The following is a 23,899-nucleotide window of genomic DNA, read 5'->3' as shown; positions in this document are numbered from 1 at the left end:
TTGCCTACTGATTCTATATTTTGAGATAAAGTAAGTATAGAAATAAAATTCTCAGCAGAGCACATAGCTTTTAAATTATTTGGCATTTAAATGCCAGCAGTATTTGAGTTTGGTTTAGTTATCTGGTGAGAAAGGCCTTTGGTTTGAAGCCTTTACCAAAAAATTTAACAGCTGACATAGAAGTGTAGGATTCTTTTTGTGATTAGTATTAGAATTGGTATGAGACAAAACAGCTCCTTCCCAAGGAACACATTTATTTTGGTTGCAAGTCCATTCTAAGCACTCTGGGATGAGTCTTTGTTATTGGATGAATTGTTCCTTCTGTGGTGGAGCATCTAAATACTGTATATTAAACAGTCACACTGCTAAAGCTGTTACTTTCAGTAATGAATTACACAAGAGAGTCTTTTTTTTTTCTAGCAAAGTGCGTAGTACTTTGTGCTTTTCTTTTAATCTAGTTCCATAAGTTGTTTTGTTTTTTTTTTACTACATATGTCACCAGGAAAATGCATGCATGTATGATTTCCCTCAGTGTAATCCATTGTTCTCATAGAAATAAATATTTCTATCTGTAGGTGTGTTTAAGAAATAACCCTCTCTATCATGCTGGAGCAGTTGCTTTTTCAATCAGTGCTGGAATTCCTAAAGTGGGTGTGTTAATGGAATCTGTTTGGAACATGAATGACAGCTGTCGATTTCAGCTTCGGTCACCTGAGAGCTTGAAAAACATGGAGAAAGCTAGCAAAACTACTGAGGCAAAGTAAGTGTCAAGGACACACACATTTATTTGATATTCTCTTGAATTGTTGATGGATTAAAAATTGGAAAGAAGGAAGCTCAGGTTTTTATCAGTTTGAAGTTTTTCCCTTCTTTATAAGATTCTAGTTTTCTTGTAAACTGCTAAATGTGCAGAAATGCTCACTGCAGGAAAGGTGTCTCAGTTATGTGAGACAGGGACGGAAATTTGAAATGCAGAAAGAATATTAAATGAAGACTATCCTGCAGTGTTTTCATGAAGTTTCCAAGATGTTATCTTTGAGTACTTCAAAGTGGGGTTTGTTTTGTTTTGGTGGTTTGTTTGTTTGTTTGCTTTGTTTGTTTTGGTTGTGGGGTTGTTTGTTTGTTTGTTTTTAAAATGGATGTATTTTCAGGCCCTTTTTCATGGTACTGAGATAGCTGTTTCAGCCCTGCTGTAGTTTGAACAAAGTAATTGGGTTGACAATTGCCATTTAAATGTTTCTTAAAACAGATTTAAGCAGTTTCAAGAAAAGCTTGAAAAAGCTGAGCAGTTCTAGAGTGTCAGGTTACTGTATAAAACTAATAATTCTTCCTGTCTTTGAATGGAGTACATCTAAGGATGTTTATTTTTTGTGATGTTCTATCTATGCTCAGTAAATGTTATAAAGCCATTCCCTGATTTAGCAGCATAGCATGGTTCCCAACATTGGATGTATAGCCTTGCTGGTTAGGATTGTTTGCAAGCGTGGTGTTATTTCATTAAAGCATTATTAAAGGAACATGGCTGGAACACATCTGTCACTTTGTCCATTGTCACAGAAGAGATTTAAAATCTTCTTTCTTCATGCTAAGTGTTGTCTTTAACCCTAGACCTGAAAGCAAACAGGAACCAGTGAAAACTGAGATGGGTCCTCCGCCTTCCCCAGCTTCCACTTGTAGTGATGCGTCTTCAATAGCAAGCAGTGCATCCATGCCATATAGTAAGTAATGTGTAGCTCATAGTGATGTGCTTGTGTAGATAAGAAGGTTTCAGAAGAGGCAGTTCTACAAAGATTCTGCATTAATTTTAGAACACATTTCAGTCTTTCAGTTTGAAAGCCTTTTTAATAGACTTTGGAGCATCAGTGAATTGTCAGCGTTAAATTTAAATGTGTTAGTGTAAGCAGTTACTACTTGATGTAGGGTGTATCTAAGCAAGCATAAAACCTTGTTCATTCGAGAGGTGATCAAGAGGAAGTCTGACAATAAAGTTGTTTATTTTTAATTGCAAGATGATAGTGAGTTTCTTTACAGTCCAGAAGCTGAACTTGTTTTGAAAAATTCCTTTTAAGATGAAGCTGTTCTTACACAGCTTTCTTGGCAGGTGAACTTCAGTGCATGAAGTAGTAGTTTGTTATCTATTACATAACATGTCTAAAATCAGACATTCTTTACTAACATACAAAAGCAATTAGAGAAGTTTTATAGTACAATTTGTACTTTAAAACCTAAAAAGCTGCATTAGAATTAATGTAATCGACCTCTTAAGAATTTTTCTTTCTCTGTTTAAACCCATACATTTATAAAGGGTTGATTACAATGCCATCAGCTGAAGGAATATTCTCTCTGCTCCTGTTTCTTCTAATTGTTCACATACTGCGGTTTTTCAGTGTTCACCTAGAGAATCAAATGGGCTCATTTGGTGACTGAGAATCTTGTATGCTTTTATCTACAGTACTAATTCATTTTAATAGAATTTTTCACTAGTGCTTTCTTTTCTTTGCAATTCTTTCAACTAATTTTTCACTGTAACTTTGCTTGGGATTTCGAAATAGTGTTTGAATTTAACTTCACGGTTATCTTAAGTTCTCTGCTTCTTAATTTAAACATTGATAATATTCATTGTACTCAATACTAAATTCAGGAGATTAAAGGTTCTTGTCAGTATTAATTTAGTCACGTTACAAATTTAAAATTTGATCCTGAGTGTGCTACAGTTACTGTTTAGGTAGTATCTTTGCAGGAAATCTCACTGTGTTGCAATTGCTGTTAGCCCAAATAGCTATTTTCTGCCTCATGTGCTACTCTTCTAGATGTTTACCAAAAATTCCATGTGTGGTGGACAAGCAGACTTTGTGTAAGGTGATATAAAGCACTGTAGCATGTTGTAGGGCTGAATTAAGGGTCTTGCAATGTCATCATGGTTACTGAAAGCATGAATATCTGAACTGTGCCAAAACAGTTGCTTTCTAATTACTTTGCTTAGATGTCTTTAAAGTTTGCTTTGTTTTCAGATGGGCTTTGTTAGTGCTAATTTCATAGAACACTATGGAAGTGGTATGGCATAGTGTTAGGTAGCTCTGACTTTAGGTGGTTTTAAAGTCAGATTCTTATTAACCTCTTCTTAATTTCTAGTTTTCTCCATTGATAATCCTTTTTTAGGGAAAGGTTTAGTGTTTACTGACCATTGTATTTTGATGCCTTGATTAAATATTTAATTTTTTTTTTTTTGTCTGTAATTACTTTTTTTTTTTTTTCTCAGAGCGACGACGATCGACTCCTGCTCCAAAAGAGGAGGAGAAAGTGAATGAAGAGCAGTGGTCTTTGAGGGAAGTTGTGTTTGTGGAAGATGTTAAGAATGTTCCTGTTGGCAAGGTTTGTCTAAAATAGACTGTTGCACCATCTTTGGGGAGAGGGGAAAAAAAAAAGTTTTTTCCCTTTAGATAACTGTTAAGACAGTTGTAGTTTTGGAGATGCCTGAGAATGTTTCTGACTAATACGGCTTTTGTTGCATTTTTATTTGTCCATAATACAATAATAGCCATTAACTGAATGCATTGTGAATAAAATGTGATGAATCTTTAAAAAAATAACGTTCTGGTACTTAAGTTGAACCATAATATTAAGAAAAGCAAAAGTTTTATCCAAAATATTATTTTTGGTTACTTGAGGAACAGCTCTCACATGTCCAGTGAGATTATGAAGGAGTTACACCTGTTTTACTTCTACATACACATCAGCTGAACGTTTGGGTGAATCTCATGTTCTGGCAACCAAACAGAAATGTTTTGATAAGAAATTACATGCTTCGTTAATATGAGACTGTGAAACTATTTGATTTATTACTCCAGAGAATGTTTTTCTTTGGTGGTTGTAATTTTTTCATTTTATCTCTAGTAAACCTTTGCTCTGACTAAGAATGCTTTAGAGGAAAATACTCCATTCCTCCCTTGGCATTGTTGTGTGATAGTAGGGATTAGGTAATCTTGACCTGTTTGTAATTTAGATCAGTTGTGTATTTGTGTGAAAAAGACTTCAGGCACCTCAGTCTGCAGCAAGGTTACTCTTTGCAGGGTTCTCTCCTACGGGCTCCAGAATAGCTGATCTTGTTCGTTGTGGAACAGTAATATTTGTAATGTGGTTTGTTGTGAGCTGAATTAAGCACAAAGATTTTAATTTTGAACAGTATGACTGTTCTGTGCATAATTTCAGAATGTGTACAGTGGTTCAGACTGCAAAAACATAATTAGGTGGGTTTAGGCTCTTAAGACTTCATGGCTGAAGTCCTACCCTTTTAGAATCCACCCAAATATACCTTCATCTGGTCTTCTGTGGCCTTTTGTTTACTGAATGATCTTCTGAAAATTCTCATCTTCGATGTATTGATATGGATGGCTTCAGTGGCATGAGCATCCTGCTTGAGAATATGCTATATCTGTGTTTCCTAGCAGCTTGTTTCCTTTGGTGTTGCAGAAAGTTGGAAAGGCTTTGAAGCACTGTGTTAAGTTCTTGGTGTAACAAAGCCTGGTGTCAGTAGGGCAATGCTTAGGTTCTCTTAAAGTATTATCATTGAATAAACATGGTCATGGAGCATGTGCATACTGAGAAATGTGCTATGGTAATTTGTCAGATAGTTTTGGACAAGCATGTTGTGGATGGCGTTAAACTAATTGATTGCTGAGACAAAAAATTCCTATGTTATGTAATGATTCAGGTCTGACATGCTAAGAGGAACAAAAACCTGATTTCTATCCTTTTAACTGTAGCAAGAGCATCTGAAACTTTGAACATCTGTATTCTTTAGAATAGTGTGAATAAAGTGTGATAGCCATGAGCTTATGTCAGAATGGTCAGGTAGATGGTGCCAAGTTCCAGTGCGCCTTTTTCTCTCTGGGCTCTTGCTGATCTTGATGTAGTAGCAGCCCTCCCCTGAGTGCTAAGATCCAAGATGGATGCTTATGATTATTCTGACACCAGTAGGTCCTACAACCCGCAGTTTACACACTGTTTAGTAAATGTGGATTGTGTATGGTACCAAAGCAACAAATGACCAGAGGTCATTGATGTGAGAGTGTGAAAGTTCTTATGTTGGGGCAGTCTTGAAGTAAATAAAGCAAGCAGAAGTCTGCTAGGTATACTCTTGGATTTAGTTCTCTTTCTCCTTGGAATATATTATCTTTCAGTCTCATTTCGGTTTAAATACTTCATGAGCTTGGAACAAAACTAAGCCTTTACCCCTCCAAGTCCATCATTAGATGGAGGAGGTAATAAGATTATCCACCTAATGGAAGACTGGTGGAACCAAAAAGGCTGGCATTTGTCTCTTCTGTTGTCTACATTAGTGAGGAATCTGATGGAGTCTTCTTTCAGTGTAGTTGAGAGAAGATACGGAGTGAGATTGGCCTTTGTTACTGCTGACTGGTATCAGAGGAATAGAAGTTGTTTTTTCCACAATGTAGTCTAGATCAGAATCTTCTGATTCTAATCTTTTGATTAGGTCTGACTTTTGACTTTTTTGGGTAGGATTCTTACAGCTGTCAGTGATGCTCTGCTACTAGAGTGATGCTTAGGCATATGGGGAGCAAATACGCTTGACTCTATCCACAGTAATCTTGGTTAGAAAAAGATGCTAATACTTTTATATTTGTCAGTATATTCTTTTATCTAGCATGCTTGATAAGCTGCATCTAGTTAGAGAAATTGAGAGAAGACATGGAAATGCCTGGGTGTTTATTACCTACAATATCTTGAAACTTTGAAAGGTGTTCTATATTGTCAGGAACATTTTAGATAAGGTCGATTACATCTAGATATTTTAATAATGCTTTGTAAGCACTTTCTGTGTAGAAACTGTTGAGAAATTAGTGCTTAATCAAGATTGACAATTACTTGTATCTCGTTTTGATCAAGTCTGAGATCTTACTTCTACTCAAAATTAAAGCATTGCCTGTCCTTTCCTCTACCCCCTTCCCTCTTAGCTTTGTTTTCCCTCTTAGCTTTGTTTTCCCTCTTAGCTTTGTTTTCCCTCTTAGCTTTGTTTTCCCTCTTAGCTTTGTTTTCCCTCTTAGCTTTGTTTTCCCTCTTAGCTTTGTTTTCCCTCTTAGCTTTGTTTTCCCTCTTAGCTTTGTTTTCCCTCTTAGCTTTGTTTTCCCTCTTAGCTTTGTTTTCCCTCTTAGCTTTGTTTTCCCTCTTAGCTTTGTTTTCCCTCTTAGCTTTGTTTTCCCTCTTAGCTTTGTTTTCCCTCTTAGCTTTGTTTTCCCTCTTAGCTTTGTTTTCCCTCTTAGCTTTGTTTTCCCTCTTAGCTTTGTTTTCCCTCTTAGCTTTGTTTTCCCTCTTAGCTTTGTTTTCCTTTTGAGTAAATTATGGTCTCAACTAGAAACCCAAAGGGCCTTGCTCTTTGATGATAGCATAAGATGTTTCTGTATCAAGGAAACATATTTGACAGTTCTGATTTAGATATGCATGGCAGCAACTCTTTCAGAGAGGCTTACAGGGTCAGAAATGACAGTGTGGGGTTGAATAACTTCCATTTCCTTGGAGGGCATGAAGCATGCCTGGATGGACTTGTCTGTATCCTTCAGTCCTAGGGGACTGAGTGGAAAACTTTATCACTGAGTGTAAAGAACAGATAATAGACCCATAAAGGAACAACTTCATTTTTCCACTCTGCCGTCATCTGGAGGAATATGCCCTAAGACTCTGCAACAGAGGCTTTAAAAATTATTAGATGGGACAAAAAACCCCAAGTGATTTACTAATTCTTACAGTACAAGAGCTTATGAGCACTTAAAGAAGTAAGAGGCTCAGTGTAAATGTTTTTTGTTTAATTATTAGCTAATGCTTGGAGCTCATTACCACAAGAATAGTGTTTATTTCCAAAAATGATTGGACAAATTAGTAGGAGAAGGATCTATCTAGGTTATTAAATATGAAGATGTTCTGCTTTTTCCTGTAGGTGGAAGCTGGAAAGATGGCAGGGAAGTATCAGTAGGAGCTTTTATAGCCAGCTGGTGTTGGTTCCTCTTGGTTCCTCTTGGACAGAGGATGTTGAAAATGAGAACCTTTGATCTGATGCAGGATTCCTGTGAAGTAATTAAGAAATCCACGGTTTTAAATTTCAATAATTTTAGCAAAACAACAAAGCTAATGACTGAGATAATTTGATCACTGTTTATTGTAAACTTTTTCATTTTCCTGGTTAAGGTCTGGTTTATTTTGAAGCAAATCAACCTAAACAAGTTTTATTCATATCTTTTGGTAAATGTAACATGTTCTGCTTTTAGGTGCTAAAAGTGGATGGTGCTTACGTTGCTGTGAAATTTCCTGGCACCTCCAGTAATGCAAACTGTCAGAGCAGTTCTAATTCAGATCCTGATCCTTCTTCTCTTCTCCAAGACTGTAGGCTGCTCAGAATAGATGAACTGCAGGTATGTCTTTGTGAAACACTGAGAAAATAATCAGTATTTTTAAATGTCAGAACTGAGTGCTTAATTGCATCTTAAAATTTTGTGTTTCCAGGTCGTAAAAACTGGTGGAACTCCAAAAGTTCCTGACTGTTTTCAAAGGACACCTAAAAAGCTGTGCATTCCTGAAAAAACAGAGATCCTAGCAGTTAATGTGGATTCTAAAGGTAAGTAGGACTTTGCCCATAGTATACTCTGTTGGATCCTTTGTTACCTGTCTTTCCTCCTAGTGGAAAACAACTGCTTTCAAACTAACATAAATAGCTGTTTCCGTGGATATTAGTAATTCCTTAAAAGTGCTTTAGTTAGGAGTTCTTTTACTGGATGCCATCAGTAAGAGATATTAACATTTTTCTCTGTATATCTTTGAAGGAGTGCATGCTGTTCTGAAAACTGGGAGCTGGGTTCGATACTGCATATTTGACCTTGCCACAGGAAAGGCTGAACAGGAAAATAATTTCCCTACTAGCAGCATTGCGTTCCTGGGTCAGAATGAGAGAAGTGTTGCTATTTTTACAGCTGGACAGGTTTGTGGTTTTGTATCTCAATCATTTAACCTCACTGCATTTCACTTCCATCACCTTTGAATGGGACAGTACAGCCTTTTGTAAGATGCTTCCAAAGACTGGCAAAGAAATAGTTCTTCACATGGATTAGGAAAGACTTGCTGTTGCCATTTGTATTTTGAAGGCACTTAAGTGCTTAATTAATCGTACTCAAATTCTACCTTGAATGAAAAGTAAAAGAGGGGGGAAAAAACTTGAGGGTAGTTCCTGTGTTACTGTAAATCTGTGATCTAGCTGTATTTTGATACTGGGTCAGATGAAAATTCACTTGAGAAGAAATGGAAATGTTAGCAAAAAAACCCAACCTGTATTTGATACTGAAAATGATATAGTGAGGTTCTGTGAAGGTTCTGAGGTTCTCTTTCTACTATCCAATGTTAAGTATCTTAGTTTATCAGATTATACAGCTTGGTTACACTGCAGATAGGCATGAGGAGGGCTGAGAAAAAATATCAAAATGATATAGTCACTTCCTCAAACATACTTTGCTTAGGATACTTGAAGGGAGATTTTTTGCCAAAAGAACTGAGTTTGAGTGTTTCAATATATTCAACTTTCTTTGGAGCATGTAAGTAAGCTAAACATACTGGTACTATATGTTTCTTTGATAGTATTTAAAAATAAACTTCTATAAGTTTATATATATATATAAAAAATAAAATTTTAGGTAAACTTGTCATTATAGGCAGTCAAGCAGAACTGCACCTTTTTGGGTAGGATAGTATTTATAAATTCTGGAGACTTAACAAATTTTTATTCCCAAATGTAGGAATCTCCTATTATTCTTAGAGATGGAAATGGCACAATCTATCCAATGGCAAAAGATTGTATGGGTGGGATACGAGACCCTGACTGGCTTGATCTTCCACCTATTAGTAGTCTTGGAATGGGTGTTCATTCCTTAACAAATCTTCCTGCTAATTCGACCATCAAAAAGAAAGCTGCTATCATCATCATGGCTGTTGAGGTAAAGTATTTTCTTTACTACAGAATTGTGTTGTTTTTTCTCTTGCTTTTATGAAGTTAAGCTTAAAGCAGCTTCAGTTTAGATTCCGAATTGTATTGTCACTATTTCAAAGGAACTAATTTCAACAGAAGATTCTCTTAGAAACACAAAAGCATCAATAAATTTACACAGTAAAATGGAAGATCCGTTGTGGGGCTGCATGGCTTCTGTATCAGGCTTTTGTGAGCCTGATAGCTTCTGCTACTTAAGCCTCTCTGTTCCTTCATCTTGCTGTGTCTGAATGTGTGCTGTGTTCTGTTTTTAACAGTGCTAGAATTGAAGTGATGCATGTTCTCAAGTTTCTACACTGACTTCCAGCAAATTCCTAGATTTAGACTTATCTATTAATTTCCAAAATGGAAATCTTAGAAGTACTTAGGAAACTTGTGTGTCTGCCTTTTGTGTTTTAAGTTGTTAAAACATTTTATTCTTTTGAGTACAGAAACAAACTTTAATGCAGCACATTCTTCGATGTGACTACGAGGCTTGCAGACAATACCTGATGAGTCTTGAAATTGTCTTTGATGAGGATCCACGAATGCTGCAGACGCTACGGAGATGTGACGGGAACCGCAATATTCTGCATGCTTGTGTGTCTGTGTGCTTTCCAACCAGCAACAAAGAAACGAAAGAGGAAGAGGGTGAGCTCAACAATATCATGAAAATAATCTGAGAATAAACTGTTTATGCGTTTTCAACAACATTTGAAACAAAGGCTGCATTCTTCATTTGTGGGTATCTTAAAATTTAGCACCTAAAATGTGTCCTAGCCTTCCAAAGGTGCTGAGATAACATTTTATTACTGTCTTAAGGGTTTTTAACAATTCTGTAGTTAGGAGTACTAAGCTGCTTTTATTGATTGCAAAAGAGAAACTTTTCACATCCACGTGTTAGTTTTAGATCAGAACAAGTAGTTTTCCACCTTTATATGGCTAGTATCCCCATTGTATCACTAGTAAATTTTAAAGAAAAACTGTGTTTAATATTTTCCAAGAGCTATACTGTGCGGTAATGCCTCCAATAAGAAATGCTACTTGCAGTTGACATGTATTAAGAAATGTTAAAGAATGACCTTCTGTTAATGCCAGTTATTGACACCATTTGAAAACGTCTGTTAAATACTGTTATGTATGTTAACAATAACAAGGTTGCTAAGTCAAGCACTCCAAAATTAGGAAATGCCAAGAGGAAGTTTACCCATGTGCTATGCATGGGTATGCATTGTGAAATGGTCTTTAATTACACCGTCATGCTATTTTTTCCACAGGACTACCTCATTCAGTGCACAAGATGGACGGTGCTCACCGAATGGGTAGCTATTCAATATTTCTTTTTATCCTCATCATTCAGTGTGTGGCCCCATTCCTTATTGCACACCATACAAACCCTGCACTGAATAATGAATGAACTTTCTTGAGGGATTTTTGTATGGTGCTGTCATTGAATTTTAGTCATTTATAGACATTAATTGTTCCTCATATCCCTATTTATAAAATGGGGATAATGCTGCAGCTCATCTCTTGAAGGTATTATAGCTTGAACTTTTTGTGTATTCAAAGCTATTAACTGATTTTTCAGGATTCTGTTTGAGGTGCCTAGGGTCTGATCTCAATTTTTTTGAGTAGGTGTTATTTCAAAACATTTTATTTTAGAGCTGGATTAATAGTAGTTTCAGTTGTTCTGTGAATGTTTATTATTTCTGTGAGTAAGGCACCTTTTAGTTGTCCAGAAATGAGTGAAATCTATCACAATAATTTGTAAAAACTTGTTTCACAAAGTCCTTTGTGCTGTTAGATGTGGCAGAAGTAAGTTCCAGTTCTCCAAAGTGATGTTCAGTAGAATTAAACACAAGCCAGTGCTTCCTCCTCTCTTTGCTAAGCTGTTGCTGCCTTGATACGCACCTCCCAAATGTTGCAGCAAACAAGGCATGAACAGCTTGCTCATTGTACAACCCTTCATCTTTAGTGTGTCGTCCATCCTGTGCACTGATTGAGGCAGGGGTCTTGTTGTGGGGGGGAAGGGGAAACAAAAAAACCCAAACAAAAAACCAACCCAAAACAAACAAACAAAACTCAACTGTGTAACTAAAGATTGTTTTACTTTAAGCACACAAGTAAGCTGAAATAAGGATGCATGGGCAAACTTAATCTGACTTTTCCTAATTTGAGTGCTTGTCTTTGCAACCTTGACATTCTTTCAGTGACTTCATTTGGATGTAATCTAACTTTCTGAAAAATCAAAAAATGTGAACCTGATAGACTTTTAACACCCCTCTGCCTCTCTCTTTCCTCTCACAAAAATTGTTTTAAAAGAGGATTCATATTTTAGGTTCAAATCACATTCACCTTCCACTCTAACTCTTAGTGATGGATATTAGGGTAAGCTTATTTTCTGTCCATCATCTGGAGGGCAGTGGTGACTATTGTTATTGTCTGTAAGTTGTACAGCCATCTGTTGAACTGTAAATGAAGTTTGATTCCGGAGTAAAAACTTCAGTTCCAGAATCCAGATATGATGGTTCCTTAACAATTACAGAACATAAAGCCTGTTCCCAGCTAGTACCTGCCCGAGATCCTTCACTCTTCTTCATATAGATTCCTCGTTAAGTGCCAGAAAGGGAATATTGAGGGCAGGGAAGAGCTTTTTTTTGTTCTCTGATCTTGTGCCTAGTTTCACAATAGCCCCTGCAGCATTGGATAAAGGAATTGCAGAAAAAAAATGCCCCGCACCTGCAAAACTGGGGGAAAGCTGCTTTGTTTCTCTGTAATTTGATAACTCAGCTTCGCCAATAGAAAGGATCTTGGAAAAGACAGGTCCAAAAGAAGTGTCCAAAGAATGTGATATCATTTAAGAGTTATGATACTAAATTTCAGGTAACTTTACTGAACACCTACAAATTGAGTTTTTTCCAGAGAACTGGGACATTTTTCATTAGACAACACAACAGCAAATTACTCTTAGTGCCAGGGCATCTGCAGTTGATGGGTCTCCAGAAAGGAACACTAACTAAATACATTTTCCTTTTAGTTTATATCAAAAATTATCTTTCACTCTGTTGAAAGGAAAATTGCTCCTCTCTTGTTCTGTATCATGCTGAAAGATCTTTCTGGATCCTTAGCTGTAGTGATTCATAGTTTGCTGCATAGTGGCTACATGATCTTTAATTGTTAGTAGCACTCTGCAAACGTTGCACAGTTGACTTTACTGCTTTATCTGTGTATTTGTCTTGCAGACAAATCTACATTAGGTCTTTGATTCAGGTGGCTGCTTCAAGTTGTACTGTAACTGTACAAATAGGTAGTTTTTTATATCCTGTATTGCACTTGGCACACTTCAGTCCTTGTTATGACTAGAACCTTTAGGTGTTATGGTGCTTGGGGTTTTAGATGTTAGAAGAAAGGCTTATTCTTTCTGATGCAAACTGATGGTGCTGCCTTCTATTCATAACATAGTTTTCCTAAGCATGCTCATACGTGTGCATCTTACAAGCTGCAACTTTGCACTGTTGTTGGTAGCAGCTCAGTGTGAAGTAGGGGTGGGGTAGGGATGATGTTTTGAGTTTTTCTGGTTATCATTACTTTTGAAGCCTTGACTCAGCAAGTGTCTGGAATCAGCTATGTGATAGGTCCTTATCTCTTGGTGATACGGAAAACTGAAACCTTGTTTTGGAATTAGGGTACCTTGAATTTCCTTCCTTGATGGCCGTTTAGAAACCAAACTGAGTCAAAATCATGGTTAAGCTAGTTGAGAACAAAAACTTGTATATGAACCTACACTATCCCTCTAAGTCTTAAAAAAAAAATTAAATTATGCAGGGAACATTTTATGATTAGTGACATTTCATACTTGTTACCTATAATTTTTCCAAGTGAAGTTTTGGCACTAAGGCTTTTCTTAATTTTTCAGAAGCAGAGCGCTCTGAAAGGAACACATTTGCTGAAAGGCTCTCAGCTGTGGAAGCTATTGCAAATGCAATCTCTGTTGTGTCAAGTAATGGTCCAGGAAATCGGGCAGGATCATCAAGCAGCAGAAGGTGAGCTGACTACTGCTTTCTTATAGTGGGAGTCCTTTGTATCAAGGTGCCTCTAAAAGATAAGTTTCTGATCCTGACAGGATCCTGATTTTTGAGGATAAGTATGTTCTTTCTCTTTCCATTATGGTAACTGGGTGGTGCTCATGTCAAGGGAAAGTGACAGTATCTATATTGAGTTCCAGTCAGTTCAGAGCACTTTGTGTGAGAGCATAGTACCACTTTATTTTTTACTTAGCTCCATAGTTGAAGCAATTGAAGTGGAATGGTGTCTTTATCCTTTCCAAGCTACAGTCCTCATCACAGTGATCTTTTTGATATGGGAGATGAGGGTAAGGGTTGGAGCTTCCCTCCCACGTTCTGTAGGAGATGTTACTCACAACAGGAAATGCATTTTTAAAGAAACCAACAAAACCACCCTTATGTTTGTACCTCTTTGTTTCCATCACACTGGGTTCTTTGGCTTCTATCTTATTCCTACCACCTTTTCCTCTACTAAGATGATACAGAATCTCTTGAAGTTTAGTTTCCTCTTTCAGTGTGAAATTCTGCTTTAAAATGTTCTAATTATTAATGAAAATGAGATAGTATTTTTACCTTGTTTTTTGTATTCAGCTTGAGATTAAGGGAAATGATGAGAAGATCCTTGAGAGCTGCTGGACTAGGCAGACATGAAGCTGGTGCTTCATCAAGTGATCACCAGGACCCAGTTTCTCCACCAATAGCTCCTCCTAGCTGGGTTCCAGATCCTCCTGCAATGGATCCGGGTGAGTCAGCTCATGTATCACATTAGACTGTAGCATGAGAGATTTAATAAAGGAACCAATGGCTTTTAAGGTGAATCACTTAGATTTCAGCATGAGACTAAAACAGCTAATGTAGTTGAGGTAGCAAAATGTGCTCTATGAGTTCACTGAAGACATAAAAGCTGGTTTTAGATCCAGTACGTGTCTTTCTAATTCTGGCGTGGAACCTCTGTGAAGTGTTTAGTAATGTTGGGTTAGGTTACTAATGCAGGAATATGGCTGTTTGTAGGAAAGAGTACCAGTTAAATATAGGAAGCCAACAGTGTGTTAGGCAATGCAGGAAGAGCATGTTGTTAGGGATGTTTTTATGTATTGATATACATCCTGCTGTTCTGTTTACTGAAAGATGGTGACATTGATTTTATCCTGGCCCCCGCTGTGGGATCTCTTACCACAGCTGCGACTGGCACCAGCCAAGGACCTAGCACCTCCACGATACCAGGTGAGGACATGCTGCTTATCTGATTATATTTTAGAAGGAAAATTATGACAAAGGCTGTCTTTGCTTGCACAGACTTTCTCCATATGAAAATGCCTCTTATCAGATGAAGATGGGATTGGAGCAGAATTTCAGAAGTTTGCAAAAATTACATGAAGCCCTATGCTGTGTTTTATGTAAAAACTATTTTTAACTGGGGAGTGACAAATATGTAGAAATATGGTAGACAGTATGAAATTGGGATTCCTGTTTGTATTTCAGAATGTAATTTGGAACTTCAATTTACAGTACTTATGTGAAATGTTGCTGAAACTGGCAAACCACCGAGTAGCCAACCTACTGATTAATCGCCCCAGTGAAACATTCAACTATTTGGTTTTAATAGTAGTAATATTTTGAGGAAAAATTGTTTCTTGCTTTTTTTTTTTCTTCTCATTACAGGTCCTTCAACCGAGCCATCTGTAGTGGAATCAAAGGATCGGAAGGCAAATGCTCATTTCATACTGAAATTAGTGTGTGACACTCTCGTTTTACAACCTTATCTTCGAGAATTGCTGTCAGCCAAGTAAGAACTTTCATATGTATTCTCACTATCCTTTGTAATGTTATATCACTGGAAATTTATTACGTAGAAGCCTTTTTAAAAAAGGTTATTTAAAGGCGTGTTAGTTGAAATGCAGAATGTTACAGTATTGGCTGTGTTTGCATCCAGCTATCCCTTAAAATTAGGTCTATTTCACAGAAGTAAAATTATTAATAGACTGCTTATTCACGCCGTGTTTTTTCTGTTCACACAGTAGCAGTGCTAAATTTTCATAGATTTCTTGCCTACCTCTCCTGTTGTAGCAAAAAAATAGCGTGCATTTTAACTTATCTGTTGATTTTTTTTCCTTAGGGATGCAAGAGGCATGACACCATTTATGTCAGCAGTTAGTGGGCGGGCATATCCTGCTGCAATTACAATTCTAGAAACGGCACAGAAAATTGCTAAAGGTAGACCAGTTCCATTAATTAATAGCATGTGGTTCCTTCTAAAGGTTGGCATGTGTGCAGATTCATTACTAATGGTGCTTTTTTTTGTGTAAAATTACATGTGCTTGAGCAACTCGTGATGGTGGTAAACAGCTCTTTCCAAAACACTATATTGCTGCATGTTTTGGAAATCTTGCTGTTATGGTGTATCTTCCTCTTTTGTGGTGTGTATATTACAATAGATTTCTCTGAATATTACTGCTTTTGTGTTCATTGTAGTCTTCTCAGTATTTTATTGCTTTACAAACATCAGTGGATTAAGGTACCACTTTTCAGTAGCTCAGAGGTATCACCTGGAACTTGTTTCTTTGAATTGGAAGAAAAGTATGATAAAGCAGTTGTGCTAAGCTAGATCCTGTTCCTAAAAAGACTTCTATACAAATATGTTTCGTGGTTCTCTTTTAGTGTTGGTATTTTATTGTCTAAGTTGAATTTAAGGAGAAACTCGAGCAGATTAGAACTGTGGTGTGAAAAGGTCTGTAGGACTGTGTATATTCTTACAAGAATATAGCCCATAAAGAGGTGTTGTTTTTTTTTTTCCAATTCTTTGGATCATCATATTGAAAGATTAATTAAAATAGCAGTGAATTCAAAACTGGGGAAGAGTTGGTAGTTGTATTTTTTGGTCAGGAATTTGCAGCAGCTCCTGTAAGAAATACCTGCAAAGCAGAAAGCTTTCTTAAAAAACTTTGAGTCTCTATTCAGACTTCAGCTTCTGTATGGGATTCTGTAATGGCAAACATATGTCAAGCATGGGTTCTGTTGATGGGGTTTTGTTACTTTTTGGGGATTGTTTGTAACACTGGTATTTCATTTTTTTTTTTAGCTGAGGCAACTTCTAGTGAAAAAGAAGATGATGTGTTTATGGGAATGGTTTGTCCCTCTGGTACAAATCCAGATGACTCTCCCTTGTATGTTTTGTGCTGTAATGATACATGCAGTTTTACATGGACTGGTGCAGAACATATTAATCAAGTAAGCTTTTTTTAAACTTTGAACTAAATAGGAATGAGTTCCAACCATGTATTCTGTTAGTCCACTAACGTAATTTTTAAGTTATTAAAGTTATATTGGTTTGATAGCTGTAACTTTTAATTCTGGGATAGTTATTGCCTTCCATAATACACCCAAAGCTGGCTTTGTTGCTCAGAATATTGCTGTTTATGAGTGTGGCTTTTCCCCTCTGGCTAGCTTTGGCAAAATAAATGAATGGAAAAAGCTCTTTGAAAACATGGAATATCCTAACTAACAATAAACTTATACTTTGTAGGGTTGACTTATTTCTAAGTCAAAGTGTCAGTTTGAACAAATGCACTTTTAATGTAACCTGGTATGCTGTGAAATGGCAAGTGTTGCAGGGAAAAAAACTAAGCACAATATTTTTTGTAAACTTTTTTTTAGGATATATTTGAATGCCGAACATGTGGCCTGTTGGAATCTCTTTGTTGTTGCACAGAATGTGCAAGGGTGTGTCACAAAGGACATGACTGCAAGTAAGTATTATGTTCTGTTTCTTATAAATAAAAATTTGTGGTTTCACTTGCTTACTGATAATTGTAGGATTTTTCCCTTAATTGAAGAGTTCGGATATTACGGAACAGAAGAGTAATAGAATATTTAAAATACTTGTCTTTCCTCTCTGCTCTGTAAGATTTATTTTATGGGTCAAAATTGAAAGAGTAACCTGAAGCAGTCTTGTACTTTTCACTTTGTAGAATTTGGAGTAAATGAGTTTTAACACCCTCAAAATGCTTAATTTTCTAAGAATAATGTGTCTAAATAATACCATATTTTCATTTTGGTTGCTTTGGTGAGTTTTCTGAAGCCAGTGAATCCTGATGACAGACCATTTTTGTAAACTTTCAGAAAGAAGTGTAACACATTAATTTCTAAGATCAACTGTAATAAAGGGAATAAGGCACTATGAAAAGCTCTGTAGTGAAACTGCACTCTTAAAATGAGCATAGGAAACAAGAATTGCAAATGTCAAGTGTTGCCACATGTAAATTCTACATTTCTCTTTTGAGCTGGGTTTTGGCATCTTGCTACTATAATACACAAAAAAACTTTAGCAGAAATTTAAATGTGTGCACCACCACCCTCAGTGCGTGTAGAAAACAGTTGATACGTTACTGAACAGTGTTGCAGCTCACTTTTTCTATTTCTTGTAGGCTCAAACGAACATCTCCAACTGCCTACTGTGATTGCTGGGAGAAGTGCAAGTGTAAAACACTCATTGCTGGACAAAAATCTGCTCGCCTTGATCTGCTTTACCGCCTGCTTACCACCACAAATCTTGTTACCATGCCAAATAGCAGGCAAGTTCATATTTGCAATGACTAGGGCAAGATAATTTCTGTTGTTTTAAAATACGTGATATATCTCCACTAATCAATTTTTCATTCCAGGGGAGAGCATCTGCTGCTCTTTTTAGTGCAAACAGTTGCCAGGCAAACTGTGGAACACTGCCAGTACAGACCACCTAGAATTAGGGAAGATCGTAATCGTAAATCTGCGAATCCTGAAGGTAAGAGATGTTTCAGTGAAATAAATGACAAATTCCGTATTTCACCACCCCTTTCTTATATTGCTTTTTTGTCTTTTCTAGATTCTGATATGCCTGATCATGACTTAGAACCTCCTCGATTTGCCCAACTTGCTTTGGAACGTGTCTTGCAAGACTGGAATGCACTGAAGTCAATGATCATGTTTGGCTCTCAGGAAAATAAAGACCCGTGTGTATTTACTTACAGTTGCCAATGCAAAGTTTAATCTAATATTAGAGACCTGCTGACTTACATAAACATTATTTCCTTTCTTTGTTTTTTCCAAGTCTTAGTGCAAGCAGTAGGATAGGTCATCTTCTGCCTGAAGAACAAGTTTACCTTAATCAGCAAAGTGGAACTATTCGTTTGGACTGTTTTACACACTGCCTTATTGTCAAGTGTACAGCAGACATTTTGGTAAGCACTCTTAGTCATGTTTAACATAGATTTCTTGAACAATGTGATATTACAGTGTATCTCAGGTGACATGCCTGTAGACTAACTTGGAACTAACTTCAAGTTAGTTTTTGTGAATTTCTACTATTACAACTGTGGTCTCCTTTTGAATCGTCTGTCTTTTTTCATGCTTCTGTACTACACATCATTATTAGGTTGTAATGAACTGTTTCTACAGCTCTTAGATACTTTGCTGGGTACTCTGGTAAAGGAATTGCAAAACAAGTATACACCCGGACGCAGAGAAGAAGCTATTGCTGTTACAATGAGATTCCTGCGTTCTGTGGCAAGAGTGTTTGTCATTCTCAGTGTAGAAATGGCTTCCTCTAAAAAGAAAAAGTAAGTGGTGGGGTGTATGTGTGTTGGTTGTGGTGTTGTTTTTTTTTTTAAAATATTTATTCTCTTAATAAATGATTTTCTACAAATCAACAGTAGGGAGAAACATTTGAATTAATGTGTGGTCTGTAGTCAGCATTGTGTGGAAAGGTGCAAACCTCAAGTAGCTTTCTGGTATGTCATTTTGCTTTTTAATACAACAATGTTTGTTAAACATACATGATCATAACAAAACTTGATGTTTAAACTGTTAACATTTTTTTAAGTAGTTTTTTTAACATGTTAATCAAAATTATAGTCTGTGGTTGTTTTTTAGTAATAGATGCAGATATCCAGCCTTAATCTCCAATTATTGAATGACAGATGTTTATAACTGACTGAAATACCTGTGCGTATTGATTCTATACACACGCAAATTTATGTATCTGTTAAAAATAATTGTCTTGACATTTTGAAAAAAAAAATTACATTGCCACAGTTTTTTGTTTGGAGGAAAATACATATTTGACCTTTATTTTTCCATGTTTTTTCCCTAGCAATTTTATTCCACAGCCAATTGGAAAATGTAAACGTGTGTTCCAGGCATTATTGCCCTATGCTGTTGAAGAGCTGTGCAATGTAGCAGAATCTCTAATTATCCCAGTCAGGATGGGAATTGCACGTCCTACAGCACCCTTTACTCTTGCTAGCACTAGCATAGATGCTATGCAGGGAAGTGAAGAATTGTTTTCTGTGGAGCCTCTACCACCCAGACCATCATCTGACCAGTCTAGCAGGTAAAATTTATTAAAGCTTACTATTCGTTCTTTTCAAAGACTGGTTAAAGGTAGTTTTGTTCTAGGTTTTTTCTTAGCTTCCCATTAACAAAAATATGGTGTGACTTTTTATTCTGGCCAGGTGTTTTGGAAGTACTTTCCTACTGACAGGTTTCTACAAAAATTCGGGTTCACTAATGTCCAGAAGTCTAAATCCACTTTTTCTTTTTTTCTTCAAACAAAAGTTCTAGTCAATCTCAGTCATCTTACATCATAAGGAATCCTCAGCAAAGACGAATCAGCCAGTCACAGCCAGTTCGTGGCAGGGATGAAGAACAGGATGATATAGTTTCAGCAGATGTGGAAGAGGTCAGTTTCCTTTCTCTTTTTTTTTTTGTCCTTTTTTTTTCCCTTTCTTCTCAGTAAAGTACCTAAGGTATTAGCACATGCTTTAACATCTGAACCAGAAATCCATGTATCAAGATCTCTGATTTGTCGAAAGACATCGAGTAGTACTTGATGAAGTGCTTATGGCACAGAATAACCTTATTTGAGTAGGGCTTTTTAATTGTTGATTTGTTTTCAGTAATACTTAGTCATTTCAGGGTATAGTAAGTGCCTTGCATTTGATGGAATTACAGTATGACTGTAAATCTGTAATTTCCTTTATATGTAGCCTTATGCTATATTATAACTCCCTGTTAAGACACAAGTCTTTCAGGACATGGTTGCTGTTACAAGTTATACTGGAGAACTAGAAGATCTTTCACCAGGATGGTAACTATTTAGAAACTAGGTCTAGGCTTTACAGTCAGATTTACCCTTTCAACATTAAAATATTACATCCAATGCTATATTTTATTTGTGGACCTTTTTTTTTTATCCATTGTGGCTTTAAGTTAATTCAGTTGTGAGGTAGTCTTTCTTAGATGTCAGGGTTTTTGTTTCTTAGTTTTTAGACCAAATTTTGCACAGAGTTTTTGAAAATATGTCGGTTATCTCTTATGTGGAAGATAGTCAAATATAAAATTACAATGCTTTTTACAGGTTGAGGTGGTTGAGGGTGTAGCTGGTGAAGAAGACCATCATGATGAACAGGAAGAACATGGTGAAGAAAACGCTGAAGCAGAAGGACAGCATGACGAGCATGATGAAGATGGTGCGTATGATGTACATCATGCACGTTACCACTTGGATGAACAAACTGTGCATCAAAAGCTAAAGGCATTTTTGGAGTCACTAGTTATAATTCTTTGAGAGCCTTGCATGAGCAGAGAGAATCCAAGGGTGTCAGACTACACTTCTTACAGAAGGAGTTGGGTACAGTTATAGATAACTTGTACTTCCTACTACATGAACACTTCTATTTTTCGTTTTCTCCATGAGGAGAAAATATTAAGGTGCCAAAAGTATATAAAAAAAAATAATTCACCAAAACCAACCTAAATGTTGTTACGTATTTGGTCAACAATATATGTTTTGCCTTTTGTATTTGCTACTATAAAATGATGTTGACAAACTATTTGAAGGACCAAAAAAATAGCCTACCTCTTGTATGACTAATGTTAGAATAGTGGTAGGTATGTTCTCAAAAGGGATCTTAGTCATGGTGGGCCATTTTCAAACTCATCACAAAATATTAAAGTTCAATACATTGTAGACAAAACTACTGCATTCTGTGTGAAAATTCTTGCCATTGATATGACTTGCATTAGTTCATTTGGGATTAAGTGGCCCAAAGCTACAATTAAAAAAAAAAATAAAAAAAATTACTTTCTGACTGTGCCTTGTGTATCCAGTCAACCCATTTACAGTCCAGGCAATCTCTTTATTCACTGGCTGAGTACTGAGAACATATAATTCTCAAAACCTAAACTTGAATAGAACTTGTATCTTTTTAATTAGTTTTTTAAAAGTTTTTGGGTATTTCTTATATATTCATTTGAAACAGCATATAATTGTCCTAATACATGTTTATGAGGAGTTTTGGAGTGTTTTGCTTGAGTGACTAATTCGGAATCCTTAAAGTCTTAATTTTCAGTGTGCATTTTCAGTGTGAATATGTATGTGCAATACAGAGAGGGAGGGCCAGAGGTTGTTAATCGCTGGAAAATTCAAAATTGCTGCATGTTTGCACTGCTTTTAGGGCCTCTCCCTGCATATCCATTAACTTCTGCTATAGTAAGCAGCCCTGGGTTTTGTTTAATGTGTCTTAGATAAGTCATGACAGTCATTCAGGTTTTTTTCTTTTTCTAAACATGAGTTGTTTTTAATGTTGTTTTTATAGGCAGTGATATGGAGTTGGATTTGCTAGCTGCTGCTGAAACAGAAAGTGACAGTGAGAGTAACCACAGTAATCAGGACAATGCTAGTGGGCGCAGAAGTGTTGTCACTGCAGCTACTGCTGGGTCGGAAGCAGGTACACCACATCATCTTGTGTTTAGCTGTTTTATTTTAGGTCTTAGGATTAACTTGTACAGGAAAGAAAATGTGTTAGTGACTGAACATGGCTTTAACAAAGTCAGAACTGGCTTCATCTAAAAAATATTAATTTTTGCCTTTGGATCTGGCCTGCATCCAGCACTCCAGAGGTATACTGGAGACATTACTTCACAGATACATTGGACAGAATGAAAGTTACCTGGTCATGATATTTCAATAATCACCTTTAACAAATTCCTTTAACAGTACCCTTGTAAACTTATTTTCCCTTTCTTTATTATTTTTCTCTTCACCCAGCTTCTTCTCTCCCATCTCTGCCTTTCCTACATTTTCTTTTTTCCTTTGCTTTTCCTTTGCCTGTAGTTGTAAGGTACTATGCAGAGTTTTTGGACAAGGAGATGCGCTAAGATGCAGCCTCTTTTTTGCTCTTACAGAGCTCCTGCATGAGTTAGCCAGAGATTACCTGGCATTCTTGTGAAGCGAAATGAAATGTCTTCACTCATTTTTAATGTAGATGTTAGATATGGTATAAAACAAAACATACAATCTGACCAATAATTTTAAAGCTTTTTGAAAGCAACTGCTCTACTGTCCAGTTTGGAAGCATAAGTTTTTAGAATTCATTGCCTGGGGGCAAATTCAGATAGGAATTTTTAATTCCATTTATTTCTGAACTTATCTTTTGAAATGTAAGTAATCTTACAGCTTTTTCATGACACCTGTTGAAAGTTAGCAGAATGGTATAAGGATAATTTTTTAAAGACTTTCAGTACTAGTACTTGAACCTTTTTAGTACCTGCAGTTTTTTCTCATGGAAAAAGTTTACAACACTGACATGATATGTGTACACCTGCACCCAAGTTCAATTGTCTTACTGTTTCTTGTTTATTTTCTCAATAGGAGCTAGCAGTGTTCCAGCATTTTTTTCTGAAGATGACTCTCAATCAAATGATTCCAGTGACTCTGATAGCAGCAGCAGTCAGAGTGATGACATAGAGCAGGAGACCTTCATGCTTGATGAACCTCTAGAACGAACCACAAATAGCTCACATGCCAACGGTGCTGCCCAAGCTCCCCGCTCCATGCAATGGGCAGTGCGTAACACCCAAAATCAGAGAGCTACCAGCGCTGCTCCTTCTAGTACGTCAGCCCCAGCAGGCAAGTCTGAGTAAAATGCATGCATGAATGTCAGTTAACTCTGGCTTTGTTCCTTCCTCTGTTTTAGTTTGTTCTCTTCAGGATGAAATGTTATGTGTTTGTCTTAGAAGGATAGTGCTGACCCATCTTGGCTGTTCCAGTTCTGCTTTTGAATTAAAAACAGAAGAATCTCTTCTAGTTCTTAAGAAGATACAAGTATGCTTAAAACAGCTAGTAATTCTTTGCTTGTTAGTTGTGATGTCAGTAATATTTACAAGTTTATTTTGAGAAATATTCATTATATCAGTCAATAGAGAAACTGAGTAGCAGTGGTTAAATGCATTAACGTCATACCTTCTTTTATGTTTAGCAAGTTCAGCAGGCTTGATTTACATTGATCCATCAAACCTCCGTCGGAGCGGTACCATCAGTACGAGCGCTGCAGCAGCAGCTGCAGCACTTGAAGCCAGCAATGCAAGCAGCTACTTAACATCTGCAAGCAGTTTAGCAAGAGCATACAGTATTGTGATACGGCAGATATCTGATCTGATGGGTCTGATTCCCAAGTACAATCATTTAGTGTACTCCCAAATCCCAGCTGCAGTGAAGCTGACTTATCAAGATGCAGTTAACTTGCAGGTAAGAACATCCAAATTTCCATAGAGAAACAACTTCAATACAGTGGGTTTTTTAGGAAAAATCATAGAATTGTCAAGGTTGAAAGTGACCTCTGAAGATTGTGTAGTCCACCTTCCCTGAGGGTTAACTGGAGAAGGCTGTCTTTCAGCAACATGATAATCCTTTCCCTGTTATGTGCATATGTTTTAGTACAGTGCTCTTGACTGCTGTTTTTTGAAAGCATATGTAAAATACATATTTAGAGAAAAT

General features: G+C 36.6%; 1 protein-coding gene and 1 long non-coding RNA gene across 12 annotated transcripts in view; one reads left to right on the top strand and one right to left on the bottom strand.

Moving 5' to 3' along the window:
- The window catches only part of UBR5 (ubiquitin protein ligase E3 component n-recognin 5), an 83,478-nt gene that overhangs the window by 43,873 nt on the left and 15,706 nt on the right, over window positions 1-23,899 (top strand). For 6 of the 11 annotated variants that reach the window (XM_051612229.1, XM_051612230.1, XM_051612222.1 and 3 more), the window contains 27 exons: window positions 576-760; window positions 1,609-1,718; window positions 3,260-3,372; window positions 7,281-7,424; window positions 7,516-7,627; window positions 7,833-7,987; window positions 8,796-8,993; window positions 9,475-9,673; window positions 10,300-10,344; window positions 12,939-13,065; window positions 13,678-13,829; window positions 14,215-14,310; window positions 14,749-14,872; window positions 15,203-15,300; window positions 16,166-16,314; window positions 16,741-16,832; window positions 17,511-17,657; window positions 17,748-17,866; window positions 17,948-18,074; window positions 18,173-18,302; window positions 18,520-18,680; window positions 19,214-19,453; window positions 19,678-19,801; window positions 20,480-20,591; window positions 21,720-21,851; window positions 22,775-23,032; window positions 23,382-23,650. In XM_051612229.1, the coding sequence (XP_051468189.1) occupies window positions 576-760; window positions 1,609-1,718; window positions 3,260-3,372; window positions 7,281-7,424; window positions 7,516-7,627; window positions 7,833-7,987; window positions 8,796-8,993; window positions 9,475-9,673; window positions 10,300-10,344; window positions 12,939-13,065; window positions 13,678-13,829; window positions 14,215-14,310; window positions 14,749-14,872; window positions 15,203-15,300; window positions 16,166-16,314; window positions 16,741-16,832; window positions 17,511-17,657; window positions 17,748-17,866; window positions 17,948-18,074; window positions 18,173-18,302; window positions 18,520-18,680; window positions 19,214-19,453; window positions 19,678-19,801; window positions 20,480-20,591; window positions 21,720-21,851; window positions 22,775-23,032; window positions 23,382-23,650 (3,918 nt within the window). The remainder of the gene's footprint in view (window positions 1-575; window positions 761-1,608; window positions 1,719-3,259; window positions 3,373-7,280; window positions 7,425-7,515; window positions 7,628-7,832; window positions 7,988-8,795; window positions 8,994-9,474; window positions 9,674-10,299; window positions 10,345-12,938; window positions 13,066-13,677; window positions 13,830-14,214; window positions 14,311-14,748; window positions 14,873-15,202; window positions 15,301-16,165; window positions 16,315-16,740; window positions 16,833-17,510; window positions 17,658-17,747; window positions 17,867-17,947; window positions 18,075-18,172; window positions 18,303-18,519; window positions 18,681-19,213; window positions 19,454-19,677; window positions 19,802-20,479; window positions 20,592-21,719; window positions 21,852-22,774; window positions 23,033-23,381; window positions 23,651-23,899) is intronic. The other 5 variants (XM_051612227.1, XM_051612226.1, XM_051612224.1 and 2 more) reach the window with 3 other exon arrangements.
- On the bottom strand, window positions 6,851-13,743 carry LOC127381657 (uncharacterized). The gene is made up of 3 exons (XR_007888774.1): window positions 13,660-13,743; window positions 9,532-9,635; window positions 6,851-7,079 (listed from the first exon to the last, which is right to left on the bottom strand). It is a non-coding gene; the product is annotated as an uncharacterized LOC127381657 (long non-coding RNA).

This window comes from Apus apus, chromosome 2 (assembly GCF_020740795.1).
Source record: "Apus apus isolate bApuApu2 chromosome 2, bApuApu2.pri.cur, whole genome shotgun sequence".
NCBI classification, from domain to species: Eukaryota; Metazoa; Chordata; class Aves; order Apodiformes; family Apodidae; genus Apus; species Apus apus.
This window is presented reverse-complemented; position numbering and strand designations above follow the sequence as displayed.